Source organism: Neolamprologus brichardi, chromosome 12 (assembly GCF_056152115.1).
Source record: "Neolamprologus brichardi isolate AB-2024 chromosome 12, ASM5615211v1, whole genome shotgun sequence".
In the NCBI taxonomy this organism is placed as follows: domain Eukaryota; kingdom Metazoa; phylum Chordata; class Actinopteri; order Cichliformes; family Cichlidae; genus Neolamprologus; species Neolamprologus brichardi.
Genome location: NC_142115.1, coordinates 21,044,766 through 21,069,743, shown reverse-complemented (window position 1 = coordinate 21,069,743; position 24,978 = coordinate 21,044,766). Strand labels below are relative to the sequence as shown.

The 24,978-nt window shown below is 41.0% G+C and overlaps 4 protein-coding genes and 1 long non-coding RNA gene across 9 annotated transcripts in view; 3 read left to right on the top strand and 2 right to left on the bottom strand.

Moving 5' to 3' along the window:
* LOC102787753 (membrane-associated phosphatidylinositol transfer protein 2-like) overlaps nt 1-1,795 on the top strand; it is a 40,292-nt gene extending 38,497 nt beyond the window's left edge. For all 4 annotated transcript variants that reach the window (XM_035907256.2, XM_035907255.2, XM_006789687.3 and 1 more), the window contains 5 exons: nt 184-332; nt 506-655; nt 757-937; nt 1,074-1,202; nt 1,343-1,795. In XM_035907256.2, coding sequence (XP_035763149.2) covers nt 184-332; nt 506-655; nt 757-937; nt 1,074-1,202; nt 1,343-1,726 — 993 coding nt within the window. In that variant the 3' untranslated portion in view covers nt 1,727-1,795. The remainder of the gene's footprint in view (nt 1-183; nt 333-505; nt 656-756; nt 938-1,073; nt 1,203-1,342) is intronic.
* Nucleotides 1,796-5,435: 3,640 nt separating this feature from the next.
* Nucleotides 5,436-8,183, bottom strand: arl6ip4 (ARF like GTPase 6 interacting protein 4). Its single transcript, XM_006789685.2, has 5 exons — nt 7,975-8,183; nt 7,576-7,899; nt 6,311-6,428; nt 6,142-6,211; nt 5,436-6,061 (listed from the first exon to the last, which is right to left on the bottom strand). The coding sequence occupies exons 1-5, from the start codon at nt 8,135-8,137 to the stop codon at nt 6,005-6,007; spliced, it is 732 nt and encodes a 243-aa protein (XP_006789748.2). The 5' UTR covers nt 8,138-8,183; the 3' UTR covers nt 5,436-6,004.
* Nucleotides 8,184-8,916: 733 nt separating this feature from the next.
* Nucleotides 8,917-13,944, bottom strand: mthfd2 (methylenetetrahydrofolate dehydrogenase (NADP+ dependent) 2, methenyltetrahydrofolate cyclohydrolase). Its single transcript, XM_006789684.3, has 8 exons — nt 13,772-13,944; nt 12,095-12,279; nt 11,844-11,966; nt 11,410-11,562; nt 11,215-11,322; nt 11,041-11,133; nt 10,818-10,943; nt 8,917-10,008 (listed from the first exon to the last, which is right to left on the bottom strand). The coding sequence occupies exons 1-8, from the start codon at nt 13,849-13,851 to the stop codon at nt 9,860-9,862; spliced, it is 1,017 nt and encodes a 338-aa protein (XP_006789747.1). The 5' UTR covers nt 13,852-13,944; the 3' UTR covers nt 8,917-9,859.
* LOC102786858 (uncharacterized) lies at nt 10,767-15,174 on the top strand. 2 transcript variants are annotated; one of them, XR_436845.3, is made up of 3 exons: nt 10,767-10,950; nt 14,300-14,398; nt 14,492-15,174. It is a non-coding gene; the product is annotated as an uncharacterized LOC102786858 (long non-coding RNA). The 2 variants fall into 2 exon arrangements; XR_436846.3 differs by lacking the exon at nt 10,767-10,950 and adding an exon at nt 12,462-14,189.
* A 713-nt stretch (nt 15,175-15,887) lies between these two features.
* Nucleotides 15,888-24,859, top strand: mob1a (MOB kinase activator 1A). The gene is made up of 7 exons (XM_006789683.2): nt 15,888-15,928; nt 16,853-16,911; nt 18,048-18,214; nt 18,662-18,755; nt 20,169-20,302; nt 20,933-21,096; nt 22,996-24,859. The coding sequence occupies exons 2-7, from the start codon at nt 16,898-16,900 to the stop codon at nt 23,071-23,073; spliced, it is 651 nt and encodes a 216-aa protein (XP_006789746.1). The 5' UTR covers nt 15,888-15,928; nt 16,853-16,897; the 3' UTR covers nt 23,074-24,859.
* The last annotated feature ends 119 nt before the right edge of the window (nt 24,860-24,978 follow it).

Here is a 24,978-nt window from a genome sequence, read left to right as displayed (position 1 = left end):
AGCACTCACTAATAATGTGAAACATTTAGAAAACTTTTTAACGTGAAATATTTAATCATAAAAATGAAGAAAATGTTGTTTTCGTTCAACTTTATCTCTGGGTTGAGGAAATATGACAAAAACTCAAATATCTGTAGATCGGCTGTATTGAAACGCTTTTGTTTCCTTTTCATTCCTGCGCAGGTCGACCTCCACATCATGACCCAGCCACCATCGGGAGAATGGGTGTACTTCAACACCGAGGTGACCAACAGCAGCGGGCGCGTGTCTTTTGTCATCCCAGAGGACAAGCGTCTGGGAATCGGAGTGTACCCGGTTAAAATGGTGGTCAGGTGAGATTAGCCTGGTACCAAACTGTTATTGTATTTTATATATTCAAGCTTTTTGTCCGTTTATCTTCACAGAGCCTGGTTTCCATTTGACTTTTAGCTCACTTTATTGCAGCTCATTTTTTCTTTAATCTTTTTGTTTCCATTTCCTTACTCTTTTTCTTTTTATTCACCAGGGGTGACCACACGTTCGCTGACAGCTACCTGACAGTTGTTCCACGTAGCACGGAGTTCGTAGTGTTCAGCATTGATGGTTCATTTGCTGCCAGCGTTTCGATCATGGGCAGTGATCCCAAAGTGCGAGCTGGAGCTGTAGATGTTGTCAGGTAGCTGGCTGCTCTTCCTCTCCTGTTTTCTTGGCTTCACATATTTTCTCCCTGATTGAACTTTAAGATCTGGTGTGTCCTGCTGCTTCTCCTTATTTCAGGCACTGGCAGGATTTAGGCTATCTGATCATCTACGTGACCGGACGGCCAGACATGCAGAAGCAACGGGTAGTGGCCTGGTTGTCTCAGCACAACTTCCCTCATGGCATTGTCTCCTTTTGCGATGGCCTGGTCCACGACCCACTCAGGCACAAGGCTAACTTCCTCAAGTCTTTGACAGAGGTCAGAGTGGGGGTGGGAGAGGGGACAGTGAGTGTTTTAAATAAGGAAACAGAAGCGACAAATTCTGACAACCCATTATTATTTTAAAAATGTAGCCAGGATTGAACATTTCTCGTCTTCATTTCTTCGATTTCAGGCACACATGAAGATTTTTGCTGGCTATGGATCAACCAAAGACATCTCAGTCTACACCTCCATTGGCCTCCCTTCTTCTCAAATATACATTGTTGGCAGACCTTCTAAGAAGATGCAGCACCAGTGCCAGGTATCACTTTCTGCACACCCTGAGAAAAGATCTTGTTAATAGTCTCTTCTCACATAAAAAAAAAAACTAAAGTAAAAGCTCAAGTCACCGCAAAATGTGTTGCTTTTTAGTTGACAGTTGTTTCTCTGATCCTTCAACAGTTCATCACAGAGGGATACGCAGCTCATCTGTCCCAGCTGGAGTACAACCATCGCTCTCGGCCAGCCAAGACCACCAGTGCACGCATGGTGCTACGCAAAGGCAGCTTTGGCTTGGGAGCAAACAGTGACTTCTTGAGGAAGAGGAACCATCTGTTACGCACCATCTCCTCTCAGCCAGCCCCCAGCTCTCCAACGGGCAGCATCCACAACAGGCCGGAGCGCACGCAGAGCCAATCAGACAGCGAGCGGCTGGAGCGGGAGCGGCTGGAGCGCGCTCACAGCCACGGCCAGGGAGGGGCCCAGCGCAGCATGAGCATCACGGCCAGCTGCTGGGGCCGCAGCAGCAGCACCAAGCTGGAGCCTGGAGTTTTCAGCTCAAAATGAGACTGGAGACACGATGCAGGGTTCGGGAGAGTGACTTACAAATGCAGTGCTGAGGAAGAGACGCAAAGTGACGTGGAAGAGACGCAAAGTGACGTGAATATAAACGCAAACAGTGGAAAGCAGTTGGCTTCTTGCACCAGATAGGTAAAATACCATAAGGAAAAAAATCAGGTGCTACAAATCACTCTTTATAAAAACTAACACCAGTCACATTCAGCACAGATATTTATGGGCAGAGCATGAGGCAACATTCATGATAACACAGACCAACATTTCAAGAAGTGTTGCCCCAATGCGGGAAAGTGCACACAACCAAATAAAGCTAATATTGTAGGGATCCAGGCTGTTTGTACTGTTTAGTAAATATTTATTAGTCTTGAATACAAGGTCAGTTTTGCTCCTCCAGCACATGGAGACAGTTACACACACACGCACACACACACACACACACACACACACACACACACACACACACGCACGCCCCACGCAAACCCCACGCAAACAACACAGTTGTTACAGTAGCAGCTGTAACCAACTAACGTGACCAATGCAAGCACAACAACGACTACAGAGACGAACTTTGTTTATAGCAGTTTTAAAGCTGCGTCCTTTTTAACGTGATGATCAGGTACGTTCCAGTCAGAGAGCGGAGCTGAGAATCAGGTGAAGCTGATTCGCCAATTTAGTGTAAACACGGAAACAATCAAGAAGCCAAAATTAATTTTTGTTAGATTTCTTTTCTTTTTTTAAGGAACACCGAACAGATTTAACCCTCTCAAGGCAGGCGTTGCAGATTTGCAACAGTTAAACAGTTGTAGGGCGATCGTGGCTCAAGAGTTGGGAGTTTGCCTTGTAATCGGAAGGTTGCCGGTTCGAGCCCCAGCTTGGACAGTCTCAGTCGTTGTGTCCTTGGGCAAGACACTTCACCCGTTGCCTACTGGTGGTGGTCAGAGGGCCCGGTGGCGCCAGTGTCCGGCAGCCTCGCCTCTGTCAGTGCGACCCCAGGGTGGCTGTGGCTACAATGTAGCTCGCCATCACCAGTGTGTAAATGGGTGGATGACTGGATATGTAAAGCGCTTTGGGGTCCTTAGGGACTAGTAAAGCCCTATATAAATACAGGCCATTTTACCATTTAAAAGCTATAAACCTGATTACCCCACATACATATTTTGTGTTTGAGTTTTTTTTACTCAGAAGTACCACTGCAGGTATTCTTTTGTGCATTAGCAACAAAAACTTAATTTGAGCCTGAGAGGGTTAACATCTTTACGCTCCCGTTCTGCTTGTTTTCTGGTCGCCCCTTAGACACGAAGAATCATGTAACGCAACACGAAGCAAAGCGCGTAATTACCCTTTAACTGTGGCTGCAGCTGAAACTGTTCTTGGGTTTTATTGCATCTCACACTTCACTTTATGCCATCGCTGCCGTACCCTCCTGAATGAGTAGCGTGCAGCTCCGCTATAGGGAAAAGCAGTACTGTAAGGGAAAGTGCCAAAGTGAAGCAGTGCTGAAGGATAAGCCGTCTGTGGATACAGAAGAAAGAAGGGATCTCCTGTGTAAAAACAGAAACATAATAAATGGGTTAGTTTGTGTAAGTATGTAGTTGAATGCCTTAACAAGGCTTGTACATAATTGTTACATTACAGTGCAGATCTGGTATCTGGTCCACTGAAGATCAGTTTCAAGTGTCTTCTTTACTCTGGGGGTAAACACCGTCTCATTCAGGATATACTTTATTGATTGATGATACTTGTTGTTATTTAAGACTATAGAAATTTTAAAATGTATGGATTTTTTTCGTGAACAAAATGTGTTTTAAGATTACTTTAGCTATGATGTGTTGTTTTTTTTCCCTCTTTCCTTCAAACTTCAGTTGCAGCAACCAAACCTCAGAGGTCTTTGCCTGGCACAGTGTTGTATTTCTGTTATTTTATCTCTCAGATCACCAGAGTTGTATCAACAGAGCTTGTGTCAAAATATTGTTTTGTTTTTTTTGTTTTTGTTATTAACTTTTTTTTTGGGGGGGGGGGGGGGGGGGGAAGGGAGGTTCAGGATATGGCTTGTCTCTCTCCTGTTTATCCCCAAGCTGTAAAATGAGGTGTTGAATGTTCTCATAGATAATCCTCCTTAGGTTAAGGTCTCTTTCTCTGTGTTGCTGCGCCTTTAGGAAAAGAAATGTGCAAATTGTAAATCCTGTACAATACGCTATTGAAAGTAGGAACACAGAGCTAAGATTTTGCTTTAATACCGTTGCCCATTTATTTTCTAAAGCTGGTTTAAAAACAAAATTGTGATTTATTCATTTAAATAACATTTATTTGTACCTCTAGTAATCATGTACAGACAGAGCTGACAGCAGTGGACCAATATGGGCTCAGACACGAGGGGGAAACGTGCAATATTCCCGAGTAGCACCACCAGATCTTACAGACTGTTGAGGAAACACGTCACAGTGCATTGACAATCAGGTGAACAGGCACATGGTCTACAGACGTCAAATTGCAGAGGGTAACTCACCTTAAAACGGCACTGCCCTAATTTTGGCTGTCGGGTTTTCTCCTGCAGAGAGACACGCTGTTTTGTTGTGATGTTTCCATTTTAGAATATGGGCATCTAGACAGACACACTTAATATTTATAAAACAGTCAGCCTGGTAACAAAACAAATGGTTTACATAAGTGCGATGAACAGCACGTTTACAGATGATGTAACCTTCAGTTTGCGCTGGCCCTCTTCAGAGGCGTCATTTTAAAATTAGCGGTCCTTTTAGAGGCTTCACTTTGTGATGCAGTTGAATTGTATTGTGCTGAGATGTGTTTCTAAATATTTCATCCACTTCACATTTTCAATAGACGACATAAGACATCCTAGATCAAAGGCACCTGTAACGTCTTTAATCAGCACTGATTTTATTTTATATTTTTGTCAGCTGGTTGAGGAGAGTGTGACTCATGCTGTACTTCTGTCCCTCTGCATTTTGACCTTGACAAGAATCGGCTTAAAGCCATAACTCTTTAAAAAAAAGAAAAAAAAGGAACAGGAAAAAAGTTGCTTGTTGAAGAATAGCTCTTTGTACATTTATTGTAACTTGAAAACAAAAAAGGACAGTCAGTCCTGGAAAACATGCAGTCATCTAACATTTTCAGCTACTGAACCATGCTCCCTGATCTGAAACACCCAGATATTAAAAATCCAGAGAAGCGATCCGTGCAGTTTTTGCAACCTCTGGGCAGACGATCGCTTTGATTCTGCTACCGACACACACATTACCAGAGGCCTTACATTTCCCGTTTTACTGCCTTACATTGACCATTGTGCGGCGAGGACGAACGCCGACTTCACGGTGAAGGACGTTGTTCATGTTACTTTGTGGGAAAAGATGGAGGCCATATTTTCTAAACAGGACTTTGGTTTGTTTGACTTTTTTAAAGGAAATTTATGAAGAAGAAGAGAGTGGGACATAATTCACCAACATTAGGCAATCCCATCGCTGTCTCCAGCTCCACCTCCAACAGTTATCGTTCAAAGGCTGTATATCTGCAACACAATGTCATGCTTGGAAAATATTTTACCTGTACAGGGTGTGTATCTTGTAGGTTTTGGATAACTACATTTTACCCATTCCCTTGTGTTTTTATGTACAGTGTATAAAGAACATATAAAGAACAACTAAGGCATTTGGGCTTCTTTTTTTTTTTTCTTCCACACTGAGTTGAAACGAGGATGTTTTTTTTTTTGTTTTTTTTTTTATGAGAGCAGGAACTGAAGTCAGACTTTACTTTCACAAAGAAATGGAGATTTATTTAGAGAAATTAAAATTTAAAAAAAAATTGAGATACAAATGTAAGACAACCATGAGGTGGTGTGAGAAGGTGATATCAGACAGCTTATCTGGGATTAATCATTACTTAAAGCAAAGATTTTGCACAATAATTAAATTAAATGAAACTTTTCTATGAAGCTCAGTGTTACAGAAAATCAGCAGCAATGTCTTTTGTTGAAATCAAAAATCTACTATAACAGAATCCCAGTAAGATCCTTGTTGTCAGCAGTTTTATGTAGGCACTACTTTCTATCTACTCTATTACATCTGACAGCCATTACAAGCAGCTCACTATGACTTCTACCGTGTGTACCTCAGGAGAGCATCACAGTATTATTTTGCTATCACTATTATTTGATATGAAGTGCATTTCAGTACGCTGACGAGTTACTTTCTGCAGATCTGTTTAGTGAAGGTGCTCTTAGGCTGACGAAGCTGAAGGTGACGTCATCTTCTACCTGTTGATGCCCAGTTTTCTCTGGAAGGCATCCCCGTCTCCCTTCGTAGCTTGCTGTGAGATGAATAGAGTCTAGCTGTTAACAGTTATAACAGCACATTACTGCAATTACAGCTGGAAGGTTTCTGTCATACCTTGTTGATGTCTTTTTGTTTCTCCCGGCTGACTATCTCCTCTATGATCTCCCCCTCTCCTCTCACCAGTCTGTAAGACAGCAGGGGGGGGGAAGATTACCAGTTTAACCAGGGTGAGGGAATTCTTCCTCCAAACTTCCACTCTTGTGGCACGCTTTCCCCCGCTTACCTTGTCCTCCCTGTTTCAGGGTCCACCACCCTGCGGATCACGCTCTGCCTGGCTTCGTACTCCTCTTTGGTGAGGGGCCTCTTAGTGGACAGCCGGGCCTTCTGCTCATCTGTCATGACTGGAGAGGCAAAAATGCACCAGATTCATTTTTGGAAAAAAGAGAGGAGGAAATAACCAGATAACGATATCAGAATGAATATCAGAATTGAGCAATGGGACTACATATACTTTGAGTTAATAAAGGTAAAGGTGCTTTCCTCCGGGAACTTGGGCTTCCTCACACAGTCCTAAAACATGCATGGTGATTCTAACATAGATGTGAGGTAGATAAAGTGCTTAAAGTTTACAAAATAAATGCTGAATGAATGTATGGTTGAAAAGTGACTTTTAGTCTAAAATTTAGGCTGGCAACAAATGCAAGTGACAAGTAGACTGATGGGGATTTGATTTACCAAGACCATCAGAATGAACTAGATGTGAAAAAAAAAATTTTTTGTTAACTAAAAAGGAAATACACATTGGGCCACAGCTCTTAATTTAAACCCAGGTGCTTTCAGTGCCAGAAACGCCTACCTATGCAGTCTCTTTACAAACATTTGTGAAAGAAGGGTCATTCTAAAAAGCCTGAGTGTGGTGCTGTAACAGAATGCCGCTGTCCCAACAAGTCAGTTTGTGAAATCAACTTGTGATGGTCAAATTATTTTAAAAAAACAAAACATCAATCTTTCTACAAATCAAAGATCTTCAAAAACAGGATCTCAATGTCGTCGCTTTACATCACCACTATAAACAAGAAGGGTTCAGACCCGATGTAATCTCGCTCCACCTTGAACCCATCTGCAACTCCTACCGCTGGTGTCCTCATTCGTGCTCCCCATCAAATGCTTTATTTAGATCTATAAAGAAAGAGTGCAGCTCCTTCTGACCTCCTTTAAACATCTCCATTGACACTCTCAAAGCAAACATCACATCTGTAGTGCTCTTTCTCTGAATGAGGTCATGGTGCTGCTCATTAGCTCTCTTCTAAACCCAGCTTCAACAACTCATTCCCGCAGCTTTGTGGCCTGCCAGCGTTATCCTGCTCTGCAGTGCTTCTTAGACTAGGAAGTAATATGTCCTAATAAGTCCTTATGTTTCACAAGCTGCGAAACAAATCCCACTCTTGATTTATCAAATATAAAAACCACAGTTATTTTGTTGTGTCAGACTTCGTGTGACCAGCTGATCCACTGAAGTGAAGTGTGGGGTTGTGTGTGATGTCCTACCAGGCCCGAGCTCCACGGCCCCCTCCTCAGTTTGCCACACCTCCAGGTAGGATGGAGGTTTCTCTGCTGGGCTCTGCTTCATCTCTGCCTTCTTCTTCATCTTCTTCTCCTTTTTCTTCAACTTCTTCTTTTCCTTCTTGATCTGCTTCTTCAGTTTCGCCTTCTTCTTCTTCAGCTGCTGCTTTTTCTTCTTCTTCTTCTTGGCTTCGCTCTTCTTCTTCTCATCACTTGACGAGGATGACGACGATGAGGAGGAAGGGGTGGATGAGGAAGATGAGGAAGAAGAAGACGAGTGCCTTTTGCGCTTCTTTTGTGTTTTCTCATCTGGGGGAGAAACAGAGAATATAAACCGATGATGAGGCTGATTTTCCTGTGAATGCTAGCATTTCATTTTCCAACCTTTGCTCCTGTGCAACGTCTTCTTTCTGCTCCGACTCCTGCTGTTGGAGGAGGAAGACGAAGATGATGGAGAGGAGGGAGAGGAGGACGAGGATCGTCTCCGTTTCTTCTTCTCGTGTTTTTTCTCTCTGCCAGCTCTGTCGGATGGTCTGCTGCGGTCCATGGCTCACGGAACAACTGTTTACAGACCGTACTGAACGACAAACACGGAAGTGTGCACGTCAAATTCCTTCCGTCGCCTTCTCGGATTGAGGAACCTAGTTCCCACTTCATTTTAATTTTTATTATTATTATTATTATTATTATTGTTATTATTGCTAAATGTACCTGCATATTCTTTACATGATCGAAATAAATTAACAAACAATTATTATAGTTGCAGTGTTTTATTATGAGACACTTTGCAAGGTAATAGACTCACTGTCATCTACACATCTCAAACTAATACACCAAAGTGTCGTCATCTTTAAACACATCTTTATTAAATACATTCCTTTATTATTATCTTATTTCTTATTTTATTTGAGATATGTATTAATTAAATAATTCCAGTCTGTTTTTTTTTCTTTCAGTTTTGGTTCATTTCCAAATACCAGACTGCTACTGCCCACTTAACCCCTGGGGCTCACCCAAATTATTAATCTTCACTCTAATCAAAGTACAGGACGAAGTATTTCCTTGAAAATTTTATTCAAATAAACAAACAAGCAGCCTATATCTGTGTTTGTCATATAAAAAGGGTTTAGGCCAATGTGTGACCCACCTGCAACTGGGACACAAACTTCAACACAAGAGCAGAAAATTAAAAGTAATGAGTACTATCAAACTATCCACTTCTTTTTAGTAGTTTTTATTCACTTTTTATATAAATAAATAAATAAATAAATGTATATACATATGTAACTGACCACAAAGAATTAATGCAGTTCTGAAGGTAAAAAGAGGGTCCAACCCATTGCTAGGAAAGTATACCTAATGTCCAGTGAGTGTATGCTGTCAATTTTAAGACAGAGGTCATTGTCCTTTGTTTTAAGCTACAGTTTGAAACAAAGTAAAAACACCAATATTTAATTTTAGTGAATACCCAAATCCCCCAGATCTCCCTTCTGATTTCAGTCAGTCTTAATTATTTTTTGTATATTCAGTAAATCTGAGACAGAGCGCCAAACTCAGTGAACTCAAACTTTACTGCTCTTCAACTCCAAGATTATTCCTCGAGGCGAGAGGTGCATCCAGTTACAGCAAAACAGGAAAAGAAAAGAACTAGAAAGAAGTGCAGGAAACACGGACATCATTTACTTGGCGGTTAAAAAGTAACAGAAAAACATCATTAGGAGACATTTGTAATATTTATTTCAAAGATTTCTCAAAGGCAATTGTGAATCTTTAAAGCTTGTATACGGATATACATACTTGCCCCTGATGACATTAGCCCTTATCACCCTTTGCACATCAGGATAAACTAATAGAAAGACATACAGCAGAAAGGCTTCAGTCACCCGGCAAGCTAATCCTCACCACCCGCTTTCACTCAAGTTCAAACACTGCGTCACTGTACCAATAAATAACATAATCTCAGAAAATTCTTAAAAGCCCAGCACAATGTAAATGATAAATACTGAAAACACTGTTACATTAAACATGCTGCTGCATCAGTGAATGTAACAGTCTAATTATGGCTGGACCTGGAGTCCTGAAAGGTTAACGACACCAGCAGAAAGAGATCCATAAGGCTATCATCTTTCCAGTCCATGTGCAAGGGGAGCATGGCAGGTTGCTCCAAGTTAAAAAAAATAGTAATAATAATAACGGTAGTGTTGGGAAGGTGGAGGGTGGGCTCGTCGGTGGAATGTGTCACTGTTGCTGGGATGTGGTTTTGATCCAATTAGGACGCAACAGCCATGCGGATCCTCTGTGGGGGACACAGGAGGACATTCTTGGCTGCTTTGACAGTGTTCTTCATCAGCATCGCCACAGTCATCGGGCCAACGCCTCCTGGCACTGGGGTGATGAATCCCGCCTTCTGTCTCACACCTGAAAGTGCACAGGAAAAGTATGACGATTAAGACCATATACACTAAATGGAACTTTCCAGAAATCAGCTCCTCCCATCATCGTGTGTATAAATATAATATGAGAACAACATAAAGGTCACTTTATAAATAACACGGGTAATGAGGCAACATGATGCCAAGCATGTGCTCCAGAAACATGATCACGTTCAGCTTCCAAGAAGCAAAGTATAAGTCTGTGCCAAATGTTTGTTTATCAAACATTTTTTTTAATTCTCTTTCCTTAATGAAGGAAGCGACGTCACTGATTCGTTTTGCTAGCAGGATTACTCAAAGAGTTGTGCATGTATCTGCATGGATGTAAAGCAAGCTCCAGCTTGGTTGTAATAACCTTTGGATGGGAATTGCAAATGTTCAATATGGGAAAAATCTGACATTTTGTGTCATACTGTCACATATAGAAATCAAATTAAAACAACAAACATCATTATAATGTTTTCTAGAAACTATTACTCTACTATTAGTAGGTCACACCGCTTAATCTTCGAATTTGGGCGTTTTCAGTCCCATTGCCACAGCTGCATAAAAATCAAGCACAAAGCCATGCAGTGTGCTTTTACAAACATTTATGAAAGAGTGGGTCGCTTTAAAAAGCTCACTGAACTTGAGTGGTACTGTAATAGGATACAGCTGTTACGGAGCGTGCGCGGGGGAGGGGGGGGGGGGGGGGTTGAAAAAGGTTGCCTGTGGTACATTTTATTGGAACACAATTCAAAATGCCTGTGTGGAGCACGGAGGTGTTTACATATGTTCTACCCTCTCAAGCCTTACCTTCAAAATCCACATCCCCAACCAGTCGGCTCTTTCCAGTGACGGGGTCCTGCACTCTGTTTATTCCGACGTCGATCACAGCCGCTCCCTCTTTGATCATGTCTGCAGTGATGAGGTTTGGAATCCCTGAAAGGTCAGTAACGCACACACACGCACAAAGAGTACAGTTAGTGAAGTACAGCAAAAAGACAAAAAAGATTAACAGACCAACCAACCAACAAACCTGCGGCAGCCACAATGACGTCAGCAATTTTAGTGTGTTGGCTAAGTTGATCCTTTGGAGTGTATCGGTGAGAAATTGTGACTGTCGCGTCACCTGCCACAGAGAACAGAGGCGTTAGGGGTGCACACGCTTTAGTTTTATCACCCAGCAATGCACGCACACATCCTGTCCTACCTCCGGGCCTCTCGTGACGGCCGTCTGTGTGCAGTAACATGGCGATGGGCATGCCCACGTTCTTGGAGCGTCCGGCAACCACGACATTCTTCCCAAAAGTAGGAATACCTGGAAGATAAGAAAATTTGCTTCTTTTAAAAAGGGTTAAAATGCTGTTGAAGAATCTGAGAGGAAGAAGGTGGTCACTATAGTTACCTGTGCGTTTAATAATTTCCCAGACACCCCAGGGAGTGGCGGGGAGCATGGTGGACTGATCCAGGCACATGCGGCCCACGTTGACCACGTGGAAACCGTCCACATCCTTGGTTGGGGAAACTGCATTGCAGACTGCACGCTCATCGATGTGTTCTGTCCAAACAAAAGGGAGTTACAGTCAAAACAACTTTATCAACTGGTTCTGCTCACCGTGATAAGGTCAAATTCAGTTTCTCAGAGCAAATTCTGCCTCCAGCATGAAAGAAAATCCAAGCAAGAGACAGCAGGCAGGTGGGCAGTTTTCTGCTCCAACGTAGGCGCTGCAAACGCACGTTCACCAAAGCTTGCATTCAGCCGTCATACTGGATTTCTAGACGCCACGCACACGTACGCAAACCCGACTCCCAATGCAGGATTTCCCAGTTTTTCTGTACCTGGCAAAGGCAGCTGTACCAGTAGACCGTCCACGCGGGGGTCTGTGTTGAGTTTATCGATCAAGTCCAGTAACTCCTCCTCACTGATGTTCGTGTGCTTGAGAATCGTCTCACTTGAGATTCCTGTGGGAGGTCGAAGTGTGAAAACAACTCCGCTCACAGGCGAACATTTGCAGTTTTGCCAATCACACGTATGAGGAATGTGCACCACCCCACCAAAAAAAACAAAACAAAACAAAACCAACACCTACCGACATCAGCCGCAGCCCGTGTCTTGTTCAGGACGTAGGAGTGGCTGGCTGGGTTGTCTCCCACGAGAATAACACTCAGATGGGGTCTTCGGTGGCCGGTTGAGACCCATTCCTCTACATCGGCCCGGACCTCATCCCTAATTTGCCGTGCGAGTTTCTTTCCTGAGATGACCACCGCCTCCTGCCTGGGAGTTGGTGAGACAATTGTGGTCAGAAGACAAGTTATTGGGCATCAAGAAGCTGGGATTCATTGTTTAATTCATGACAGATTTGTACACAGCTTTACTGAAAAGTGTTGGCCAACATGGCACAAATAACTGCACTGCAGCGCCAAAGCTAAGCCAAAATTCTTTCAACTAGGACTCATCTCAACCTCAATCCAAGCACCAGTTCTAGCCTCTAAAATTAGACATTAGACTGGGCCACATGCTTTACTACCACTTATGTTTCAATATGTATAGTAAACTGGTAGAAACAAGCAAGGAAAGTCTTTGAGCATCTAACCATCAGGCACGGTCGGAGATATTCGATGGTTAAAACTCATGTACAGTATTTAGGACTGTACAAACTGCTGCCGCACCGTTTTGTCCTCTTTACACAAGTGTCAAAGATGGTTATCCGTTATATAATGACATGCAGAGCGCAGGGGCTAATAACTGAAGAGTAATGAGCCATTGACAGTGATGTAACCATCACTTTTATCCTGTCCAAAGTAATTAAATCCTCAGAGAAAAGGATTGAGTGTTTTGGGAAGAATGGGACCAGTGTATCAGGTCCCAGACGCAATGTGTCGAGGTTACAGGGCTAATAGAAGTTCAAATCCCCCGACAGGCTGAGGAAAGATCTCTCTTTACAAATGTTTGAATCACTCATGTTCATAATGTTTATCTTTTGTTATCGTTTACTCTGCACATGATAACACAGCACTAGTACCTCTTGCAGCTGAGTTTGCAGAAATTTTCCTGGCATATATAAATGAAATTAACTTGAAGTAACGTGATCCCACCAGATCCAATTTCACAAGCAGTGATGTAAGATAATCACACACACATATGTCCTAAATTATCAGCCTTGTGTCTTTGTAAATCACGCAGATCATGTGCAGGACCCACGAGATTTAGGAGTAGTTTTTTTGCGTGTGAAAGATTAGTTAATTGCATGTAGTTATACTGCACTCAGCACGTTTCCAATAAATACCTGCACATGCAGACACTTGCTGACTGGCTGATGCAGCATTACTCTCAGCGTGTTATATCAGGTTTTACAGACAACGTGATCAGATCTGCCCTGCGTGTTCATTTTTCCCCAGGTGTGCACAACTACATCTCGAACTCCACCTGAAGCCTGCCACTGGGTGCAAGCATTCACACAGATTTCATCAGCCAGCCCCCCCACACCTCATCTACACCTGCAATATTACCGGCTTGACGCTGGGGGCGCTGCGAAATGTGTTCCACTGAGGACGTTTAGTGCAATAAAACAATAAAAGCCAGCAGAATAAAACCCAGCGACCTCATCCGCGTACACAAAAGCCTACAAACAAGTGGGCACACGGAAAAAAACAAAACAAAAAAGAAGCAAACACTCCCACCGAGTGAGGTAACAGAGCCGCCTCAGAGGTCGTAAAATGACCGTTAAAGCCGCTCAGATCGCAGCAGATGTGCGGAGGAGACTCACCTCGAGGCGGACGTGTGCAGTTTACAGACTTGGTGCTGTGTGTGCTGGCACAGTTTCCTGAGAGTCCTGAGCGCTGCCATTTCTCACCGGCTCACAGAAGACGAGACACAGCTACAGCGGGTCTGACGGAGGGAGGCTGGGAAGGAGGAAGAGGAGCAGAGCGGCTTTAAACACCTCCCCCCCGCTCGTGTAAGCTGCCTACGTCACTGCTATCAGTCACCAGCCCTCTGCTGCGGATACCAGAGCCCTGCCCCTTTACAGCAGCCCTGCGTGGCACAGGCGTGGAAGTTCATGAGCGGTACCAGGCCAGAGTTGTTGTTGTTTTTAGAGCTTTAAAGGTATTTTTCACGTACAGTTTCCGCGTTCAAACAACCAGGATCATCATAGTTAACTAAAACAACATTGAAACCAAGTCTAGGTTTGGTAAAAACATTTGAATCAACTGAAAGCTTAAAAGCTAATTCATAAAAAAAACTTAAGCATATTATATACTTGCAAAACTAACTTAATTGTTTTGTATTTTCACAGAACTTTTTGCAGTTTTCACCGCAGGCCAAAGTCACACCCTGCAATGCTCAGAGACACTGCAAAAACCCAAGAACCCCATCACAGACTCTACAGGCTTCAGTGAGCATGTTAAATGTTAAAGGTCATTACAGTATAGTTAGTAAAAAAGTGAACAATCATGGCTTGTTTTTCCCTCTACCCTTGTGAAAACAGGTTAGAGGTTTCTGGTTCAGCTTCGCCCACTTCTGAGGTGCACGAAGAATAGCAAACATCTGAGGACTCTGACAAAGGCTACAGGCAACAAGGAACTATAGAGTTGTTCTTCATACTATAAATGTAGTTTGGAAGAGTTGCCAGGAGAAAGCACCATGTTTGTCATAAATCAAACACAACAAATCAGCACAAACACTTCATAGCAGCTGATGATTTGGGCTTGTTCTGCAGCCACAGGACGCTTTTGCACTCATCGAGTTGACCGACTTTCATTTTACTCATGTTGTCTGTGTCACTTTTCAGAAATTTGTTCATGGACACGTTTATTAACCAAAATAAAAATAAACATTTGAGGAAAAAATCTGAAACAATAATTTGTACTTACAAGACTGACTGAAATAAAAAATAAACAGAAAACATTCTTACTTTTTGGCAGTGTGGTCAGATTTGAAACACCTAGACAGCTTAATGAGGCTTTGGTGTAAATTAATTAGGGTAATTTACATCTGGCTTTGCATTTAGATTATGTAATTATTTTATATTTTATTTATTTTATTTATATCTGTAATTTATATTTTATATTGTGATTTTTTATCTGTATCATGATTTTACTGGAAAGCATTTGGCTGTACTTCGGTCTTTAAAATGTGCTATATAAATAAATTTTGATTGATTGATTAATATCGAGTCTATCAAATGAAGTGTTGTGTTTGTATTGTAATACATTTTCTGAACTTCCTAAATCTTGCTTCTAACTCTTAACGCCCACATTATAATAAGAAAACTAAAACCAACACTGAAACTGGATTGTTATTATTAGATTACTAAATGATAATCATGGCTCTCTTGGTCAAGTTGAGCCATTGTAATTACTTTATTCCCTATTGGCAGCTTTAACATCCTTTAAAACTTTTTTTTTTCTGAAACCATAACAAAAAACAACTACAAATATAATGGCGTACATGGCACATTTATCTATTGGATGTATTAAAGCAGATTTTTATACATTTAAATACTCACTTGTGTACACATAACAAGAATTGTACTTTAGTCAAGCACTTGATTAAATGTAGGTCTTATCTGTACTCATGTTTATTTCAAACTGTGGGCTCTTAAAGGAAAAACATTTCTAAGGCAGTAGATTTTGGGGAGTTAACCCCAGTGTCTGCTGGAGGTTTTGTGGAAAAATGTAATACCCGACTGAACCTTTTGAAACACACTGGTCTGTTCTCTGTTTGCCACTGTTTGTTCTCACTCTTTGGTGTAACCACAAGCTAACAGCCTAGCTTAGAGCTTGGAGAGTACCGAGATGTACTGTAGTTCCTTATCTGGAGAGCACATGCAGGGTGGGCTATAAATGAATATGTAGGTTCTCTGACAGATAATGTTGTATGCTTCAGATCATATGCTCTCTCTCTTCTCTTCTCCATCTTTCAGGTACAAGTTTATCTTGTTTCATATAGCCAAAGATTTATTTATTTGATTTATATATATACATTTATATATTTATTTATCTTATATTTTGATATCTCTCTGATAAGTTTGTGTTTCCAGACTAATGAGGCCTTCACCTGCACTGATGTGTCTTTTTTTGACTCATATTGCGAGTTCCAAATGCAAATCCAAGACTTTAGACCTTTTACTCCAGATCTTTTATCGGCTTAATTAGTTTTGCTATAATGAGGGAACAGGCCTCACCTGGCCATGAAATAGCTTGTTATTTGACTGAAAATGGAAAAGATTTAAGCTGACAGTCTGCACTTAGATCACATATCCATTGTTTGATTTGAAATCTGACTCTGTCTCACCCTGTCCCTAGGATCTACCTCTGTCACACCAGCCCTCTTCATGTCCTCCTTCGCTACATCCATGAACCTTCTCTAAGGGTCTTCCTCTTTTTCTCCTGGCTGACAGCTTCATATTCACCTTCCTTTGTCCAGTATATCCACTATCTCTTCTCTGCACCATGTCCAAACCCTCTCAGCCCTACCTCTCTAACTTTGTCTTCAAACTCACAACTCACTGCTGTCTCACTGTCCTCATATTAAACAATCAAAAAATCATATAGAACTTAAGGGGAATGTTCTGTGTCACAGTATGTCACATTGCTCCAGGATGACACATAAGAAAGTAACAGCTTTCTAACAGAAAGTTCTTGATCTTGGAATATGTACGTAGTAGTACCCACAGGCAGCCTGAAGGGGGCGACAGACTACCGGTTGCGCTGCTGCAGACAGCAGACAGAGGAAGAGGGTCTGTGGGTGCAGTTCATGTTAGCCTTCACTGTTGCTGTTAGCAGGCACCACTGACAAGTGCCTCGCACAGTGTACTTCTAAAACGCGTTTTTGTTTATTAAACCAGCTTCAAGAGTTCAAATCGAGGGTCTTAAACGATTCCTGCGCCAAGATGAGCTTCCTGTTGTAAGTAAAAAAATGTTTTTGTTTTTTTAAGCGCTCGTTGAGTTACAGCCGGAGCTTGCGGTTAATGTTAGCTGCGCTTCTACGAAGTTCAGTCAAGGGAAGTAAGCGGCGATAAAATAAGACACCGCTACATAAAGAAGTCAGCTAACCGCATCCCAGTCTTAGTATAGTTTTAAGTTATGCTAAAGTCACCCATTTCTTACGCAGAGCTACCACTGATGATTGTAACATGATCGGGAAACTGTTGATTTACAGTTCGCCACAACTCACGAACTATAACTTTTTAAAGTAGTGAGTTAGTACGTGCTAACTTTGCTAGCCTGGTGAACAGCGCTAACTCGCGTTTGGTTAGCCAGCTTAGCTCATATAGTCACTCTCTAATTGACTTAAGCGATGCTAGACATTCAATTTTTAGTCATGAGCCACACCTTTGGAGGTCTAATCTCGCTGGGTTGTTATAAAGTGTAAAGCAACGCCGCTAATTAAGTTTCCGTTGTTTACAGTAATACCGTGACACTGGTGCATTTCCTGTCAGTGGGTATACACTATGATGTGGTTGAGTCACGGCTCTGACGCTGTGGAAACCAAAGTTTTTGGTTTGATAGCAAACGCTGCAGCGGTCATCCATCACGAGTTTGGATTCAACGTGAAGTTCATAGATGTCCACCACCAAGCTTGCATCTGCTGAGTGCACACATGAATAGGAGTCCTCCTGTGTGTAGATCAAGGCCCAGGAAGAGGATCTGCTCTAAGATTAGCCTTTTAAAAACAACACTTTAGAGAAAAGTCTGTTGTTTATATAGTTCACTATCACAAGTTCAGTCTTTATTGTGTTCAGCTCTCTGTCACATTTGATTAGACAGTCTTACCCCAAAAGACCTTATAAAGGAAACAAATAAAAGAGGAAGGAAAACACATGAAAGTCAGCCATGCAGGGATCAGACACAGACAGATCAACATGTCCAGTTAACAGTATATTTATCAGATATCAGATATTTAAGATGTAAAAATTACATTGTCAACATTTGAAGGCCAGATGTTAACCCCGCAGGGGAGAGGGGGCAGACAGATATGGCCTGTGCCACATGACCACCGTGAAGACAATATTTCTTAGATCCACTTTGATTTCTTTCCAGTGGTAGTCGCTCATCTAAGACCTTCAAGCCGAAGAAGAACATCCCAGAGGGCTCCCACCAGTATGAGCTGCTGAAACATGCAGAGGCAACGCTGGGTAGCGGAAACCTGAGACAGGCTGTTATGCTGCCAGAAGGAGAGGATCTCAATGAATGGATTGCAGTGAATAGTGAGTGACTTAGTACAATGAGCCTGCACACACAGTATCCAACTAACCAGTTAAAGTTTGTACCTGTGCCCAGTGTTAGTATGAATCATAAATAAAATAGTTCTGTACAGGTGCTGCACATTTGCACCACCCTGTGGTGTGAAAAGAGTAGTAGGGTTAGAGAAGAGTGCACACAGCTGGCAAACTGGTAAATAATTGGTTGTTGCATTAAGCAGGGATTGTAGAATTACATGTTTTATATATTATCTCTAATAAAATATGGTATGTTTAAATATATTTCTTATGTGCATTTTGTGCTTTTAAATCTATTAAACTGTGAGTGTAGATGATACTAAAATACATATTATAATCTAATTTGTTGCAAACCCCCTCTCCCAGTTCTTTCATCATAATAATAACATGCATAAATTCTGGATAAAACAAATAAGAATTCACTCTTTCCATTAGCGGTGGATTTCTTCAACCAGATCAACATGCTGTACGGTACCATCACCGAGTTCTGCACCGAGACGAGCTGCTCCGTGATGTCTGCAGGACCAAGGTAACGCCAGTCATTGTCCTCCTCATGTTTGTGCTCTTAATTTAGAGTAAAAGTATTTTCACTAGGGCATATTTAACTGAAGTCACTTTGTGACACAGCAGGAAAACCACAGGTGTTTAGTTGCTTTATCGATTTGTGTGGTTAATGATGTACACGATGGCCCACTGTCATGCGTATATGGATAATGTCAAGAGCCATCTGTAAGATTTATCAATTCAACACAACAACACCGAGACTAGGGCCGCAGCGATTAGTCAAGTAATTTGATTATAAAAAATTCTCGACACAAATTCTGCTCCAGTGCTTCATTTAACACGTTACTCTGTAGCACGTAAGTGTTGCCATGGAAATGTGAGCTACATTTGTGACTAAAAACAGACCTGCAATACAAACACAATAAAAAGTTTGATAACATTAGATTGTATTAATTAATTTAATTAAAAACAAAACGTTAAAACTTTTTTTCACAAGCCAATAGAAATTTAGACCGGCCAGCAAAACTCAGAGGCAGAGTAAAGTTAAATTTTTATGCCTTAGTTTAAATTTCATATACATCTTATTTTGAACTTTGACTGTACTTGAGATTATTTATATATTTTCACACTTCAGAGAAGTGGATTTTTGACTTTTAAGACTTGGGTTATTATTGAGCTATGAGAGAAACATTTTTTAGTGTTTGATACCAAAACATAATGTTTTTGTTGGGGATTTAATTCCCCCCCCCCCCCCCCCCCCCCCAAACAAAAAAAAAGACCAACAAAAAGAAAAAGCTAAATCTGTTTTGCACTGTGTGTCAGATAAAGCAAAATTCAGCTGACTCATTTCATGCGGGTCCACTTCCTGTGTTTTATCATCTCCACAATTAAATTTTATCTATTTATTTGCCGTTGTTTTACCAGGAAGTGTCACTGAGATAAAAATAGCTTTCTTTTACATAAGAGACCTGGTCCAGCTGTTAAGACCTGATGTCCTGAGTTAACTGCAGAATCAGATTCCCAGATCACATTTTGAGTGGTGAGATGGTTAAGTTAAATCAGCTTCAAATCAGTCATCTGAATGTCACATGAGGAACACGGGAATTCAGTCTTGCTCGTGGACCCTGTAGAAGCTGTTTAGTTAGACTCTTCCCCTATCCTCTGTCCTGCCAAGACTTTCTGCGCTCAGTCTCTAATCAGGAGGAAGAGACGAGGGGGTTCACTTCCTGTTGACATAGCCGCCATCAAGACTACGAAACTTCTGCATTTCCCTCTTCTGTTCTTTTTTTGGCCTGTCAGCTACCAGATGACGTTCCACTGTCCTGACAGATACACAGTTATATGTAGAGCTCTCATTTTTCTTCAGCAAGTCCAGTTTAACTAGTGAAACAAGGTGGTAATCTGAGAGATGACTACTGATTTTGTTCTTTCTCTGAAGGTATGAGTATCACTGGGCTGATGGCACCAATATTAAGAAGCCCATCAAATGCTCTGCACCCAAGTACATTGACTATTTGATGACTTGGGTGCAGGATCAGCTGGATGATGAGACACTTTTCCCCTCCAAGATCGGTGAGTTTTAACAAACTTAAAGCTTTTGTTTGTGTTTAACAGATAGAGGGATGTTCCCTTTGACTTTATTTGTAGCCTGTGAGAATGATTTAATTATGGTGTTATTGGTCTTCTGTGTTTTTGAAAAAAAGACCAAAGAGCAGAAATAAGTTTTTTTTTAGCTGCACACTTGGCATTTAAAGCAATGCAATCCTAAACATACAGACAAGATAACCAAGGGCAGCAGGATAATGGTGTTGGCGGTCCAAGCCAGTCACATGACTTCAGTCCAGCTAAACTGTGTCTTGCATGCTGAGGAGCAGACTGATGCCAAGAAGCCCCTTAGACAAACAAGCTTTCTCTTTGTTCATTTTCTACAGCTGAGGTTTTAAAACTGGAAGACGGTGCATGAGAAGGTTACAGTTCCTGCTGCCAGTCTTTCTGTGAATGTGATACTATCACCTTTAAACTGGAAAAGTATCACTTTAACTATCAGCATTGTAGTTTTATATCAAAACATCAATTTTTAAGCTAGGCAAATGAGCTAAAAGTCCAGCAATCCTCTGGATTTAGGATGAAATGCATAGTGGACATTGAGGCAGCGCATACTCTTCTCTTGACCAGCATTTTCAAACCCCTTCTCTCCTACAGGAGTTCCCTTTCCCAAGAATTTCATGTCTGTGGCCAAAACCATCCTGAAGCGCCTGTTCAGGGTTTACGCTCACATCTACCACCAGCATTTTGACTCTGTGATGCAGCTGCAGGAGGAGGCCCACCTCAACACCTCCTTCAAGCACTTCATTTTCTTTGTTCAGGTAGGTGGTTTGTGGTTCTACAGCCCCTTTCATACCTGGACTGTTATTTATATATACTGATCTAAAGAGTCCCGAGTCATTTTTTCTCTTACTGTTGGTTGAGTAATCTTTGTGAGGGGGAACTAATAATGTTTCTGAAACTGTTTCCATTTGACTCAGGTTTGAATAAAAGCATTTTTAAGATAGTGACAACTTCTTGTAATATATATCTACATTGAACCACTTCCATAACTGATACCACATATTTTTGCAATGCTACCTCAGTCTGTAAGCAGTTAAATTAGAATACATGTGACTCATGCACATTCGCCTGACATGAGTATCTTGCTGCAAGACTCTTGTGGAGAAGACATATGTAGTTAAAATCCTCCTGAAATGTTTGCATGTACACACACCTCCATGTAGAAATAGTAGTCATTACTCTGCTGAAAGCCATAATTAGAAAGTTAGCTCCCTCTTCTCATCCTTTTCATCTTGATCATGTGCACACTAATTCTCTGGCGTCCACTGCACATTAACTTTTAAGTGAAACTGTGATTGGCGACTTCTTTGGCCTCCCGTTTTATTTCTGTTCAGCAGTGTGCTGCGTGTGCCTGCACGGCTATTTTTGTCCATGTGGTTCTCTTCAAGATCCTTAAATGTGGTAATGTCCACATTAAAAAAAAAAGTAATGTGAAGAGCCAAACAGGAAAAAAAAAAGTCACTTTTGAGGAAAAAAAAAGAAGATTCAAACTGATATTTAAACACCTTCAAGACCACACTTGTCACAATAGATGACATTGCTCAAACACAGGAATAAACTGAGCTACTCTCAGTTGCAGAACAAGATAAAACCACATCTTAATAGGGTGTGGTAGTAAATACTATGTGCTGTTAAGATGTCTTTTTATCATAGACTATACATAATGTACTTAAGTGTCTTGTGTCACACGTGCTTGATGCTAAATGCCAGTTTTAGTGCAGGTACTGATGCTCTAACTGCTTCAACAACAATAATAAGAGGCCATCGCCTGCAAAGAAAGGTCGACATACGCAGGATTCCATTAGCAGTCAGGATAAGCGGTCACACGAATATGGTTGTTAACTCATTAGGTTAACCCAGGGTTTATGAATCTAGCACTCATGTTAAAGGGGTGGTGTTGGCAGCCATCACAAACATGCCTAGGTCTACTGTCACCAAAGCATTTTAATTTACAGAAGATAAAACTATAATGCAGACAAAGCAGCCGTATGTGTGTCTGTAATAGGAAAAGCACAGTAGAGCAGTACAGTATTAAGGTCCTGTGTGAATGTGCAGTCAGTATGATGGGAAAAGACCTGCTGTGTTAATAAAGTCGAGCCCGTTTGAAGCCAGGAAGGCCGGGGAGTCAGTGAATACAGTCGTGTCTTAAAATCTATCTTTTATGACTGATGTTCAGCGTGGACAGACATACACTTTGGAAGTTAGTAAAAAAACTTTAGATGCTCCTGCTATCAGAGCATGGAGGCCTGAGGTATCTTCCATGAACCCATTCCTAATCTCGGACATAAGGTTATTTCTTCAGAGTAAATGACCAGGATACCTTGGTAAGAAGTGAACCATCCTCATAGTACAGAAACAGAAGTTAACCCTGAAATTACCCAAATCCTGGTTGATAGTACAGGCCTTGTGTTGGTTGTGGAGAGAAATTTTATTTTTGAGCTTTAGTAAATGCTACACTTTTATTTTATAGTTTTACACTGTAAACTTAAAGGTTCCCTGTCTAGTTTTCTCCTAAATAGATAAATAATGTTTACATTAATCATTCACATTGTGTCTATCCATGAGGTCTGAGAACCATTTAATTAAACTTATTTAAAATATATCTTAGAAACTAATCTGGAATGCATGTGTAATTTTTAAAAACTTTTTTCTTACAGGAGTTCAACCTCATTGACCGGCGAGAGCTCGCTCCCCTGCACGACTTGATTGAGAAACTCGGATCAAAGGACAGATAGACATTTCATCACACGTCTTCCCTTCATAACATTTTTTTCCTCCTTTTTTTCGCTGTCTGTGACCTCTTCTACCTCTGACTTCTAGCCTCAGCTCTGAAAATCTGTGCCTTCCTCCTCGTATCTCCTGAATCTTTGCTGTATTCTTTCCCTTTTGTTCCTTTCTGTTGTTTGCTGTCTTTGAGCCTCTGTTTTTTGTTTATTTTAGCTTCACAAGATCATAAAATAATTTTGTAGAGTAAACTTTTTTATATACAGGACTGTGGTTAATGACTCTTTAAGAGCAACCTACTGATTTATTTTTATTTTTTAAATTGAACCAAGGACATTTGGAAGTGAAAGTGAAACACAGCTGATCCGCTGTAATTACAGAAACTGACCAAACGTAGGTTTTTCTTTTTCTTTTTTAACTCTCTGTCATTAGTTTACAGGGAGAGTAACAGGAAGGATATGGGGGTAGTGACGTTAACAAAGGTTTTCAGAGGGCTTTTGTAACATTACATGAAGGCAGGCAAAAAAATGTAACAGTATATTATAGTATATTAACAGTATATAGAGCTCTCTGTCACGTGCTAGTTGTGTATCTGATATCCCACACGCTAACAGGGGTCTGATTATGTGACGAGATTCAGTGATAGTTAATCGTAAGGTGCCTTCCCTCTTACACCTTAACGAACATGATCTTAGACTCCAGTAGTTTCAGTTTGGTCACACATTACTGTCTTTTTGCACTTTTTTTCCTTCCTTATTTGATTAAAATAGTAAAATGTGAGATATAGTGCTTTTATTTACAATTTGGTTCCACCTATAGCTTTTATAATGACCCTGTGAAGGGACTATGTAGTGTAAAGTCAACCTGTTAACAGCAAAATATAATCTGTGAACTTTTTTAAAATTTTAGTTCTTTTCTGTGGTGCCGATTAAAGTCAGTGCTGGTACTTAGTTTCTTTGTTTTTCCTTTTATTTTCAAAATTTGTACTAAATATTCCCCCTGAAGTGGACCATAGTGTGATAACTATTACTATTATTACACCTGTACACCTGAGATGTATGCAGTATTTCAGGCATGGTCAGTTCCTCCGGCTTCAAACAGCAGGGCTGTTTGTACTACCATCTTTTTATAAACTGAAGCAGATTATATTCCTGCTGAATGCTTTGTCTGGTTTTATCAAGGGAATTCTTGTTGGACCTAAATTTCTATTGGACAATCACGTGACCAATTATGATCTTAAATTATGCACAACAGGAACTAACTATTAGATTTAGGGGCAGCAGGATTCATTTTATTTTTTGTTACCACTTTGTAAGAAAGACTTGTCGTCATACCAAGGTAAAGGTGTAATTGTAAACTTTTAGTTCACGGCTCACAAGATGCTAGTCAAGTCAGTACTCTGCAGGCATTTCCAGGCATTACCTTGAATCTGTATTCAATGACATGTTTTTGAAATCTATTTTCTTTTTTTTTCCCTCACGATTTTTATTTTTAAGATTTTGGTATGACGTTACATTTCATATTGCATTGCAAAATGTTGGCTTTATCTTTTGAATCTTGTATAACAAAAAGGGCTTTGAAATGAATGAAACCAGTTGTTTTTTTTGTTGTTGTTTTTTTTTATTGGACCAATTATTGGCTGGTCATTCAGGCTAAGAAAGAGTTGTTTGTATGTACCACGTCCACACATTTGCTGTACATAAGATCAGTGTTTTCTCTGAACAAACCTGTGCCTTACCATAATGGAAGTGTCTGATATGATGGCATTGATAGATCAGAAACTCAATAAACACTGAAAAGACACTGCTGCTTGGTGTGTACTGCATGTCCGTGACATGTCTTTTTAAAAGACTATCAATACCAATATTAGTGTTTCTGACAGTTCATTTCGTAACATGCAGCTGAGCAGTTTCCAG

Bases quoted from the DNA above. Each gene is read 5' to 3' on its own strand.
- mob1a (XM_006789683.2), top strand. The intron at 18,756-20,168 runs GTAACGCCAGTC...CTTTCTCTGAAG, and splicing joins GTGATGTCTGCAGGACCAAG to GTATGAGTATCACTGGGCTG. The intron at 20,303-20,932 runs GTGAGTTTTAAC...TCTCTCCTACAG, and splicing joins ACTTTTCCCCTCCAAGATCG to GAGTTCCCTTTCCCAAGAAT.
- arl6ip4 (XM_006789685.2), bottom strand. From the start codon at position 8,137: ATGGACCGCAGCAGACCATCCGACAGAGCTGGCAGAGAGAAAAAACAC. The intron at 6,429-7,575 runs GTAGGACATCAC...TTGCCTCTCCAG, and splicing joins GGCCGTGGAGCTCGGGCCTG to TCATGACAGATGAGCAGAAG. The intron at 6,062-6,141 runs GTATGACAGAAA...TTCATCTCACAG, and splicing joins AACAAAAAGACATCAACAAG to CAAGCTACGAAGGGAGACGG.
- mthfd2 (XM_006789684.3), bottom strand. From the start codon at position 13,851: ATGGCAGCGCTCAGGACTCTCAGGAAACTGTGCCAGCACACACAGCAC. The intron at 11,563-11,843 runs GTACAGAAAAAC...TTGTTTGGACAG, and splicing joins GGTACAGCTGCCTTTGCCAG to AACACATCGATGAGCGTGCA. The intron at 11,134-11,214 runs GTAGGACAGGAT...TCTCTGTGGCAG, and splicing joins CCGTCACGAGAGGCCCGGAG to GTGACGCGACAGTCACAATT.